We start from the raw sequence: 12,551 nt of genomic DNA, 5'->3' as shown, positions 1-12,551 counted from the left end.
ATTGATTTTGGTATTTGAACATAAAATTTATATTTCAGGTTCCTTAACACTTTTAACAAAGAATTGCCTTTATAAATTGCTTTTTAATCGAATCCCTTAAGAGTAATTAAGAATTTAATTGCAAAAATGACGTTATGAACTTTAAAAAGATGTTAATAATATGTTGCATCACCCTCTTTTACAAAAAATGCTTAGTTTTAATGGGTAATTAACTTTTTTGTTTCAAAATTTCTTTACACTGTCCGCAAAGAATTGAACTATTTTAAATTTTGCGGAAAATTTTTCTAAAAAGATGTGTCAAAAGTTATGACTGTTTTTTTAAGCAAAATCCAGATAAAAAATTGATGAAAAACCACTATTTTGAAGATTTCGAGACAAAGAAGCATTTACAAAAATTTTCCGCAAAAATATTTATTGTTCGGTAAAAGATACACCATCTACTGCGAAAATTTTTTCAAAATGCTTTTTCTTCGCCGAAACTAAGCTCTTCAAAGTTGAAATACTCTTCCTCACAAAAGTCTTCATTTTCTTCTTCATCAAATTTTTTCAATGCAATTTTTGAATTTTCAGATTCAGGAATAGTTTGTCTAACAGAAAATGTATAACATGCCATAGATTTGTTGGTTACATCAGTCAGAAAACACATTTTAAACACGGCAATTATGAAAAATTCACTATGGTCAGAGCCCTTAAAACAATCCTTTTACATCTAGTTTCAAGAGCCAATCGAAAATTACCCGAGAGAACGCGAAATTTTAGCTCCAACACCATCTTATTGATATTGACATAGAATTTTCACAGGGACTTTTCATCTGTGAATTTGAGTGATGAGCGACAATTAAACAACAAATAATTTTAAAGATGATTTTTTCACCAACTTGGTCTCAAAACCTTTTATTCAGGTGCTAATATTTGAAAATAATCACTTACTAATTACGCTAAAAGCAGCTGAAGTAAAATGAAGTGAAAATATATCAAAGCCAATATATTTATAAGAAAATTTTCCAAAAAACACTTTCTAAAAATAGATTTCCTAAAAATATTTTAAAAAAAGATGATGACACAGCTATAATATTTTCACATCAAATTTCACACCAATTTTTTTCCCGCGAATTTTTGCCAGTAAATTTCCTTTGAATGTTCATTTTGTAAAGTGAATTGGCATGAATGTAATTAATTTTCAGAAAGTGTCCGAAATTTTGCGATTTTTTTGAATTACCCCTAATCAAGAAAAAAATTATCTTTATTCTGTCGAAATGGTGTTTTTACTTGCAAGCAAAATTCCTTACAAATTGGTGTTTTCGCAAAAAAAAACATCCTTTGTTTCACGGGCTACCAATTTAGATACCGGCCTGTTCAGCCCATCCTATTCCTGAAATAACATATTGGCAATCCAAAAACACCATAAAAAGTTTCGCCAGGTATATTTTATTTTGCTTCTTCACGAAAAGCGAAAATTAATTTCTACGAAAAGCATTTCATTTAATTTGCACCAGCGCTAAAAAAATTGTAACAATATAATCATAATAGAAATATACCAATTGTGAAAAGTAACGAATTTAAAACGGGAAAAAAGGAAAATTTTTGATAGAGAATTTTATGGGCGGAAACTAAATCAAGATCCTGAAGGGATGTGGATGCGTGTAGTTAAACTGCTGAGGGAGTTCAACCTTCGTATAAAAAGAAAAAGAAGATAAAAAATGTCTCAATCCCCTTAGTTACATGACGTAACTATACGATGACGTAATTTTCTATGAAGTTTCGACTGAAAATTCAAAATAATGAATTAAGATGATTGAATTGTATATATTACTAGTAGAAAAACAAAATAATTTTTGATGAGCTTGGAAAAAAAAGACTAGTAAAAAGTAAAGCCAGTAAAAAAGAGGAAATTTCTTTCATAGTTACCGTAAGACTTTCGAAAATCCCTGAAGAACTGAAAAGATGGCATAATTCACATGACCCTCAATTCAACCTATTGTTTTCTTAAATAATCTTTATTTTCCTTCTTGTCCAAGCCAGATCCTGAACGTCCCTAAAACCGAAACTGAAAATCAAAATTCGGCTATGTGCGTTCTCATTGGGAATCATTCATCTGAACCAAACCAACTCAAGTCAAAAAGAAAGTTATGGCTGACTTCATAACTTCAATATTCTTTTTGTCCTTAATTCCAACAAACCACATCAAACCAAGTCAAGTACCAGAGGTCGCTAGTTTCTTAAACTCAAGATTTCCTTTAAAATAGAAATTTTTAACCATTGTACTATATGTGTAGATGTACCCATCGGGGTGATTAAAAGGGAAAGATTATTATTATTATAACATCGGAACAAAAGAATCCAAGAATCCAAAAGCCAAACTCTTTATCTCTGTGGGATCTTTGTCTTAGTATCTTAGTATCAGTAAAACTCCATTTCAATAAAAAGACCTTCTGATTCTTGTTCTACCAGTTCCTTATCAAAAGAAAAGCAAAACTGTTTCGAAAAAGGGGGAAAATTATTCTGGGCCACAAAAGTCATCGCTCAGTACCACTGTGGTAAAATCTTTCAACCCATCTAGTATAAAATATTCCTCTATGGTTGTTTACCTTTCCAAACCATGGGCCTACTGCTATTTTCCTAATCTAATTTAGTGATTGAATCGCTAAACGGTCCGTAAACTAAACAAAAAGAAAGCCTCCTGCTACTTAGCGAATCCCTCACTAGAAACCTGGATTCTTCATTCCGTTTCTTGATGAGTTACATTTTGATAATTTTTCTGAAAAAGGTTTTCAAGTGTTAAAATTTGAAAAAAAAACCTTTCAAGTTTTATAGATAGATAGAGTCGATATTTTACGAGGTAGCCCAGTAATCTAGGACTTTAAGACAGTCTTATCAATTGTTTTAACGGGGTCTACGGCTAGCCGGCTCGGCTATCTATGAACTGAACGGAACATTGGAAGGAGCGGGGATTCGAACTGCGAATCTGTTTGGAGACGGAAAACCTGGGCTCAAAATGTTCGAAAAAATCACAAAGTGGAATAGACGTTACTGCGAAGAAAAATAGCCCTGAAGTCTAGTATAGGCTTCCCGCCCCCTTAACTTTGATTGGGCTCAAATCTGTGCGCATGAGACGTGATGACTTTAAGATGAATTTTCTGTGTATTTTTTTCTTAGATACAAAAAGAAAAATTACAGTGACGCGAGTACCGCAGTTTGGCTTTCACTGAATTTTAAGTTAAGGCGAAAATAAAAAAAAATGTAGTGATTCCGGAATGCAGGTGAAGGAAAAAAGCTCTGATACGGCCGGCCGGAAAAACTTTTTTTTTGCTATTTCTAACGAACTAAACTTGATTTACAAGCGGGAATATCTAACCAAACGACGTTTGATAGCTTGAACGGTCAACTTGATTTTCATTATGATGAACCATATAGATGAATAGATGAACCCATTGTCTGCGGCCGGGTCAGAAAAATTATTTTTTTCACCCGGCCGGATTCCGAAAACACTACATTTTTTATTTTCCCCTAAGGGAGATTTTTTATTTTACATACCTAGAGGGCCAATAAAATAACGCGGGCATAAAATAAATGTAACGACCTTAATCTGAACGTTATTGTTATCTTCTTTCAAAGTGTAGGTCAAGATGCATTGTGTTTGCGAATTTAAATATATGTGCTGCATAAGAATTGTCTTTTGAAATTGCACCCTTACCAGTAAATCATTAGCTAAATGTTTTTGGATTTGCCCGAATCCTTAACCCCTTTAAGACGTGAAAATATCATCCTTATCTAACATTTCCTGGATAAAACGAGATTTCTCCAACCTCGGTCAGAATTTTGGTTAATTCCTCGTTTTTAGCAATTTAAAGTTCGGGTGAGAAAGTCGCTTTTGGGCTAATTGATAAATTTATTTGAATATTTCAATTCGGGAGGGGTTTATACTTTTACTTCCAGCCTATACTCTGAGCCCTATTGCCAACCTAATTTAGAGCGCTTCCAAGAATCGTTTGTGGTTATAAGTTTTTGTAGGAGTTTTTCTTTTTTCTCAAAATTGTTACTTTTATTGTACCCTAACAGTGCATTATCTATTCTTTTGACCCTTACTGTGTATTCTGAAAAACGACACCCTAAGCTCCCGCATGTGTTGTCAGTTATTTTACATGGGTGCTCCCCGGGAGTGCAGAAGTAGAATGAAATATATGATCTTTGGACTTCTTCTCGTGAGTAAGGTCACCATTCCATATTCGGAGGAATGGGATCAATGACACACTATGTGATCGAAAACGAGGCTGAATGAAATTCCCTAAACGAGGCTACAATCCCATTAGAATGAAATTGTGCAATCGCAGTCTAATCATATGATAGTATATGCATAATAAATATTACCGGACCTCAGCTAAATTATGCATTTTCGAACCCGTGATGCTACATAAATCATGCAGAAATTTAATCATTGTTTGCATAAATTTATGCACATTTTTCTATTGTTTTCATAAATTTATAAAAAAAAATTTGCTACATGTTTTAAAAATACATTACAGATCAGAGTAAACCATGCGGCTATTCAGATTTTCTTGAATGGGACTAGAATCGAGTATTCAGGGGTGACTCAACACTCTTAACGTTGACTATATCGCTTGAAAAAAGAGCAATGTTAATTTAGAGTAGATTTGGAGAGTCAGGAGAAAACAACAACAGAATCAAAATCAAGAACTTATACAGTAAAAAGCACAACTGAACAACAAAACAGTCGCATAACAAATACTGAAAACAACAAAAACGACAAGAGCCACTATCACAAAATCATGGCTTTCTATTTCGGAGATTCAATTCACCAATTTGTCAACATCAAAGTCAAAGAACGTCATGATTCCATCTTTGATCAAATCCCACGTATCTTTGTCTGCAAATTATTCATCTTATCCGCCATGATTATGTCTATCACATGGTTTAACGACGAAGCTAGATGTATCCCACCTAAAGGTGACGCGAACAGACTACCAGCGTATTTCATACATAGGGCATGTTGGCTGAAAGGGATTTACGTGTACCCGCAACTACATCAGGAAACAGAATATGACGTATCTTATTACGGCGTACCGACAGCACTGGAAAAAGACGGCGTTTTGGAAGATAAAGAAGATGAACTCTGCAAAGTAGGTTGGCGTAACGAAAATTGTAAACCAATGGAACGAGAATATTTCCATCAATACAAATGGATTCCATTTTACGTGGCTTTCTTAGCATTCTTGTTCTTCTATCCGTATATGATCTTCAAGATTTGCAACAGTGATTTCATCAACCTTAAAAACAACCTTGGAAACCATGAGGTAATGATTAGTTTGATTCTAAAAAATTATTATTCTCAGCATTTCTTTACCTTTCTTTACACTTAACAAAGTTTTTATTTGATGGTGAAACAAACACCTTAAGATAAATTCTTTACTAAAAGATTCAAGTGTTGCCACAGCTCAATATTTTACACCTTTGATAAACTAGTTCCAAAGCCAGATTTCAGGGATGTGTTGGAATTGAATCTCACTAAATTACATCAACAATTCCAACCAATAAATCACCAAAGAATTTATCAAACTAACAAAGACTTCTTTTCTATCATTTCACAGGTGTCAGCTGATCAAATCGTAGATGCATTTTTCAACAACACAGATTCAGTTCGTAAAAGGCGTAACCATCTAAGAATCCTTGGTAACTACATTGTCAAACTACTGTATTTCTTTAACGGAGTTATCGGCTTTTTCATCATTGATCATTTGACACATAACCGTTTCAACAATCTTGGTAACGAATGGACCTCATATTCCAAGGAAATCAGATTTGATGTGGACGAGAGTCTCCTGGCAACACCTGCTAACAAGTTCTTACCAGTGTTTGGAATCTGCGAGCTGATGGATGTCCGAGCTGACTCGACCCATTCACGTGCTGATAAGGTTCGCGTTGTCTGTGAAATATCAACACAAATCATGTACCAGTACTGTTTTATCCTATACTGGTTCGTCCTCATTTTCTCAATGTGTTGTTCAGCTCTTGGTATCATCATCTACATTTGCAAACATTTGATCCTCTTGTTTGGACGCACCAAGAAAGGACCAGGTCACATCCACAATCAATACTTATCTTTACGACAAGTTGAATACTTGGATATCATTCGTAGACGACATCTACCCATGTACACAACCATCCGTAAAATGCTGAATGAAAGAGCCTTACAAGATGTTTGGCGTGAGAATTCAGGTATGCCAATTAATGGAAGTATGCCAGTCAATAATGCAGAATCACCAAAGTTGACAACCATGTATAAATTCCATGCTGTCTCGTCTATGGAAGCTATATAATCAACCACCTTGACGACGAATACCATGAAGACACTGTAGGGCAGATTATTGGATGCTGACCCTCTGATCAAAACAGATCAGACACGCCTCGTTAGAAGTTTCAAGTTGTTACGACGAATCCATTGAAAGGAATCCTCGGTCAAATCACAAAAGACTGATTGACGTCTTTAAATTGAGAATAACTTTCGTATTACACACAGACTTTTTTACTTTTCTAAGCTTTAAAACGAAATTGGATATTGACCCATATTGGTGTCATATAATAGTTTATGTAGTGATAAATTGTCCACTTCGGATCATTTTTTTTTAGTTATCTTGATAAAATCTTTTAAACGCCTAGAGATAGAAATATCTTTTTTGTAGTTGAGTATTTTATGACTATTTTAGAGAGCTTCTAGAAGTCCTATTTTGTACATTTCTCTACCAAATCCAAGATAGGACCAACTCTCTTAGGGATTGGATATAGCTCATTCTTTCTTGAGCTAAAATGTTAAACAAAATTTTTAAGACCTTTGAAATAATAATAAACAATTTTTAGATGTAATTATAACAACAATTGTTTTTTTATTGGGAATTATTGTGTAGGGACTAAAAAGAAAAATATCTTTATAAATTTTTATTGTTTTTGATACCTATAATATGTAAATTATGACTAGGTATGATAATCAGAGTATTTAAGTAAAATCTTTTATAGGGACTGAATTTGTAATCACAATTGTACATTTCTAGGGATAGCCGAAAATATTAGGAATTATAGTGACAAGAAAAAAATGTGAAAAAATTGAAATCTGCTTGTTGTTGTTATTAAAGGGGATTGACATAACGCACCAAAAATTTTGATTCAGGAAGTATAGTTTGTTAGAAATATTTTTCGATATTATTTTTCCTGCTTGAAATAAACCAATAACGAAAGGGAAAAAAATATTATTCAACAAAAAATAAATATATGATGATTCATACATAGAAGGAAAGCATCATCAGAAAAAGTTTGAAAAATTAATTAGGCTCCTTTTTGTTAAGACTGAATAATTCAGTCGAGTCCATTGTTTGAGTAGATAATCCCAATATCATTTTTTGCATAGCTGAGTAGATTTGTCTAAATTCATCCCATGATTGATAGTTAGGTCACAAAGAAGTTATACGTCATCAAAAATTCATCAACATGAAAATTTCGTGACGTCAACATGCTTCATGGAGAACATGCAGTGTTTTACTCATTTTGTTCTGCTCTTTTGGAAGAGTGAAAAGTCTGCCATGTTACCATGATGAAATAATGATGTAATGGTAAAAATGACGTCATTTAACAACGAACGAAACAAAATAAGAATATGTAAAAACAAAATAATGGTAGACCTCGTGTCTTTCTTTTTTTATCTGTTCGGTAAATTTCAGACAGCATGGTTCGGTATTTTAGTCCATCATTATTTCTTCAACTCGATTGGTATCGTCTAAATGGGTCATACTCATCATCTAGAAATAAAATAGAATTCATTATATCGATGAACGGGCTATTCTCACAGATATCTTATATAAAACACTTGATAGAACATTTCTATCTTTCCTTAGCCACGAAAAGGGAAGCAAAATAATACGCCATCTTTGGTAAAATTTGACCACAGTAGAAGACACTTGTTTTAAATGTTGAAGTATTTTGACCAGAAGCTCTATCTAGTGTTTTATATAGACTAGGACCTCTTTTGTTATACGTGTAAGATACAGGCAAGAATTTGGGAGAAAGTCTATGATGGCCGATTAAACCATTTCTAAGGATTTTAGCAAATGGTTTAAAAACCTTTATCTCAGATATCCACGGATAGTATCCATTATGCTTTAATGTAATCGATTTTGACCAGTCATGTCCCATAAGTTTCCTAAGTTTTCTTTGGACATTAAGATTCCCGATAAAGGTATAGAATCGGACGGTAGATAAACATTAATTTCCCAAGTTTTGTATGGAGAAACGAATGTCCGGAGGGCAATATCGTCTCGGAGGTTAAAATATCACGATAAAGAGCCAAAAGTTAAAGGCCGCTTGCTAAAAGCATACAAAGCTCTTTACATCAATTTTGCATAATGTACCACATGCATAAAAAACCTACAAGAGTTTTAACATTTTATACTGTTTTGAGGAAGAGTAAAGGGTAAAGAATGGTACCTTGTGAACATATTGCTGGTTCTGTTGCATGTCATTATCCATTGTGATCAATTGTTCGTTCATCCGTATACACTTCTCCATCTAAACAATGCATAAAGGTGAAATTTCATTTTTATATGACACCCGCAACCATTCTATGACATTTTATGTTATTTTTGCCATTGCAAGTCCCTCTACATACAATGCTGGTCCCCTCTTGAGTAACAAATTGAGCGTTTACTTGACCAAAAACAACGTTGAGAGGCAGGGCTTTCAGAAGCGAATTAACTTAATCTTTAGAAAAAGGAACGCTAAAAAAGTATAAAACTAATTTGGTCACAAAATTTCATCAAAACTTTCAGGAATTTCGGGAAATTTTGGTTAAGATGCATTAGAAAAACCTTCATATAAAAAAAAAACATGAAAGTAATTGTATACCTCACTATGAATTTTTTCCAAAACATTATTCGAATTGAATCGATCAGGGTTGTTTTGAAATGAAACCATTCCAGCTTGTTGATCGATTGTTGCGTATATTGAACCATCTTCGATCTAAAATATAATAGTAAAAGTTTTTTCACAATCTTAACCCTGCAAGGATGATTGGGTTGGCCGACAACTTGACAAAGAAGAAAAAGGAATAGTTAAATTGATATAAACAATAATGATTATTTTTTAACTGCAGATTGCCATCCTGGATGGAAATGAAACTTTGAGTATGAAATTAATCGTTTTCTTTACTCAAACTAGTATAAAGCTCTGTCATCATTAACATTGAACACTGGTATTGGTTTTGGCTTACACAAAACATCCATCGTCTAAGGATAAATGGAGAAGCCAAGAGAAAGAAGTAATTCTTTTTTTGCCTTTAGATATATAACTAAATATGAAATGTAGGCGGTGTTTAATCGCTCTTATATGCCACTGCAAAATAAAACAGCTTAGTCTACCATTTCGAGAAGATATTTTTCAGCTTCGTCAGCATTACGTAATTTGACTCGACTAGCCATATCAACCAATGATAGTGTTAAGAATGTCTAGAAATGAAAGAAAAGTAGAAATATTTAAATTGATTAAAAAAACAAACCGATAAAAAAAAATAGTTATAAGCCATTCATTGTTTTCAATTTTCTCAAGCTTACACTATTTTAGGAACAGAATCTTTGGTGTTTTTTACAAACTTGGGCACAAAGTTAAGTCTTTGTTGGTTCACTTTTGAGAATGGATTACACTTTTTGAGTTTTGTTTAAGAAGGAATTGTAATTAGAGCAAAAAATGTTTCGTGGCCTAAATGACTGGTAGGCAAAACCCCTCGATGTTATTTGAGTCAGAAAATGTTATAAAGAACCCAACTACAGATGAGGTTATCAAAATTTTCCTCCTACCTTGGTCAGTTTTTGGATTCTCTTCTTGGTGAGTGAAGATATGACTTGTTTGACAATTCCAACATTGTTATCCTGAAATATTAAGAGGCCATTATTGCTCCTAGTGTAAACTCGATCCAATCCTTTTTTACACTTTTTTCTATTGTCTTTAGGTGAGACGAAAAGACTGGGACGGTTTTAGGGTGGTAAAAAATGCCCGCACGGCAATTGACGGCTACGGTCGAAAAGGTGTATTAGGATGGATTTCTTTATGAGAGTAATGTTTTAACTTTTCTCTTGGAGAAACCCCATCATTATCACGGTGATAACATCCGTCAGAATCGTAAAGATCCAAGATACCTTATTACACTTTATAACATCTCGAATCGGTTAACCTCGCGTTAATTACAACCGTTTAACAAAATTTGAGCCATGGTAATTTTCGAAAACCCTGCCTTTCGTGTTAATAAATTGTCGCACTCATTTTCCCGTCTTAAACACACTTGATTAGTGTAATCAGGTATACATCCGTCAAACTTACGTTTTGAAAGGTCTGTTGATGTTTGTTGGCGATGGCAGTCACTCCATCTGCATCATGTTTTGAATACGCGTCTGCAAGTTCCCAATAGGCGTTACTTAAGGGCTACAAAAAGAAGGTGGAGGTGATTCAACAGCCAAACAGTGAACAATCAACACATTGGGGTTTTAAATGGATTTCGCTGTTTAATGTGGTCAGGTAATCAGGAAGGAATTTAGAGTAAAAATTTGTCCGGAAATAATTTGGTCACTTTGCCAATACAGTGAAGAACCTTTATAACTCGAACCTTTATAACTCGAATGTCTCCTTAACTTGACTTTATGGTCCCTTCAACAATGCCTCAATAACTCAAAATTTCCTTAATTCGAACGAATTTGTGTTCTCCGTGCATGTTCGAGTTAAGGAGACTTAATTGTATTTTTTTTCTTTATCGTACCCCAAAAGCAATTAGAAAATGGACTAATATAAGAAACACGTTTTTTATATAAAATCCAAAATTTTTGAAGCCATCGGATGTTCTTAACTTTTTGAGTTTTAAGCCTAAAAATATTTTTTTAACATGTTCTTATTTTCACCATTTTTTGAACATTTTTGCCCATTTTTCTAAGAAACCGGCTATTTTAGAGTCATCAAAGCCTTAAAATGTTCTTAACTCGTTCTTAACATTTTGGCCATCGAAGCCTTATGTTCTTATATAGTTTGTTCTTATAAAAAAACGTGTAAGTTTCTAGGAAGACCACTTTCAATTGGATGTCAATCATGAATGAATAAAAACGTACCTTCAGATATCTTGAAACAACGGATGACGTATATTTGGGTAGTGCAACAATCTGCAAAGAAAAGGTAACCCTTAAGCAATAATTCGAAAAATTGATAAAAGGAGTGTTAGTGTGAGTGTTTAGAGTGTAACAGTGTTGAAGTTCCAGCATGCCTAACAATTTAGGACACTTGACTGAGTTGTTCAAATACTGTTGCTTATCCAATTCATCATCATGTATATTCTTAACTTTTTTTGGGAAAACCATCCCAAATTATTCTTAAGGTATTCTTAGGTTAGGATCCAAATTCTACCTAAAATTAAGCTACGAATTAAGGCTTGAAAATACCAATAAACTAAGTATTTATTGTATTTGCTTAAATTTCCTTTATCGTAAAAAGCACATGAACCCAAAAGTTAGCGCTATAGTATTTATTACGAAAAAAATAATCATTAGGGAAAATTAACTGTCGGCAAAAAAATTTCGTCTTGAACCAAACTTTATATACTGATAAATATAAATACTGATATACTGATACTTTATATCATGAAAATCCAACCTAGATGGATTTCAACGGTTTCCACCAATTTCAAAGTTTACACAAAAACGTTAAATGGTTAAAGAAGGTTAGAGAACTAACAAGCACGACGCGATATAGCGGAGGGCCAGTGAAGTTTCTTCAACCTTTCCTAGGCAAGCAAAAGAAATGTTTCAAAATTTGCACCGCATTTTGGATGACGGATTGAATCTGCTATATTTTTTGTTTTCGCGTTTCATATGTTCCGAACTTTAGAGTCAAATGTTACTTTTAGTGCACTATTTTGTAGTGGCTTCAAATTCAACATAGTCTTCTATAGTCTTCGACTCATTGGACATCCAACATATTTTTCAAGGCTAAAGAAATTAGTCAAGTTAAGGCTTTTTACCCAAGGGGGCACTGATCTTGACGGCCGACGGGGACGTGCCGCTGGAGTTTGAAAAATGGACCCTGTCATGAATATCTGAAAATTTTGGAAATTTGGAAATTTTTACCCTGAAAGATGGCCAAAATGACTAAAAGTAGACAAAAAACTGAAAGGTTTTCTAATTTCCACCCTGAAATTTGTCAAAAATTACCAAAAGTCGACCCTGTCAGATAAACATCTCGAAAATTAGTAAATTTAAGACCCTATCAGATATCTTCAGAACCTAAAAAAGGGACCGCCCTGACCAGCGGCACGTTCCCATGCCCAATTTTGCCTAAGTGCCCCACCCCTCCGGGGCTTTTTATTGACTGGATGACCCAATTAGGTGGTTTTAAAATCAAAGGGACAATGTTGACTTTTTGTTTTAAGCCAAGGTGGATTTTAAGCATGGCATGACGTAATGTTTTTAATTGTAATCAAAAATTTTATTTGAGATTTAGTTTTTCAAAAAGTTAAC

General features: G+C 33.7%; 3 protein-coding genes across 4 annotated transcripts in view; 2 read left to right on the top strand and 1 right to left on the bottom strand.

Moving 5' to 3' along the window:
- The window catches only part of LOC136822412 (uncharacterized protein C19orf47-like), a 136,333-nt gene that overhangs the window by 62,161 nt on the left and 61,621 nt on the right, over positions 1-12,551 (top strand). The window lies entirely within an intron of this gene.
- LOC136822382 (innexin inx4-like) lies at positions 4,650-7,122 on the top strand. The gene is made up of 2 exons (XM_067078635.1): positions 4,650-5,312; positions 5,607-7,122. Exons 1-2 carry the CDS (start codon positions 4,788-4,790, stop codon positions 6,333-6,335), a joined length of 1,254 nt encoding a protein of 417 aa, XP_066934736.1. The 5' UTR covers positions 4,650-4,787; the 3' UTR covers positions 6,336-7,122.
- Positions 7,187-12,551, bottom strand: part of LOC136822367 (COP9 signalosome complex subunit 3-like) — a 59,590-nt gene continuing 54,225 nt past the window's right edge. The window contains exons 8-14 of the mRNA XM_067078608.1: positions 11,151-11,201; positions 10,375-10,476; positions 9,855-9,926; positions 9,420-9,506; positions 8,908-9,021; positions 8,491-8,571; positions 7,187-7,805 (exon numbers count right to left, since the gene is read on the bottom strand). Of these exons, the coding sequence (XP_066934709.1) occupies positions 7,746-7,805; positions 8,491-8,571; positions 8,908-9,021; positions 9,420-9,506; positions 9,855-9,926; positions 10,375-10,476; positions 11,151-11,201 (567 nt within the window). The 3' untranslated portion in view covers positions 7,187-7,745. The remainder of the gene's footprint in view (positions 7,806-8,490; positions 8,572-8,907; positions 9,022-9,419; positions 9,507-9,854; positions 9,927-10,374; positions 10,477-11,150; positions 11,202-12,551) is intronic.

Source organism: Clytia hemisphaerica, unplaced genomic scaffold (assembly GCF_902728285.1).
Source record: "Clytia hemisphaerica strain Z4C2 unplaced genomic scaffold, Clytia hemisphaerica genome assembly, whole genome shotgun sequence".
Classification (NCBI taxonomy): domain Eukaryota; kingdom Metazoa; phylum Cnidaria; class Hydrozoa; order Leptothecata; family Clytiidae; genus Clytia; species Clytia hemisphaerica.
This window is presented reverse-complemented; position numbering and strand designations above follow the sequence as displayed.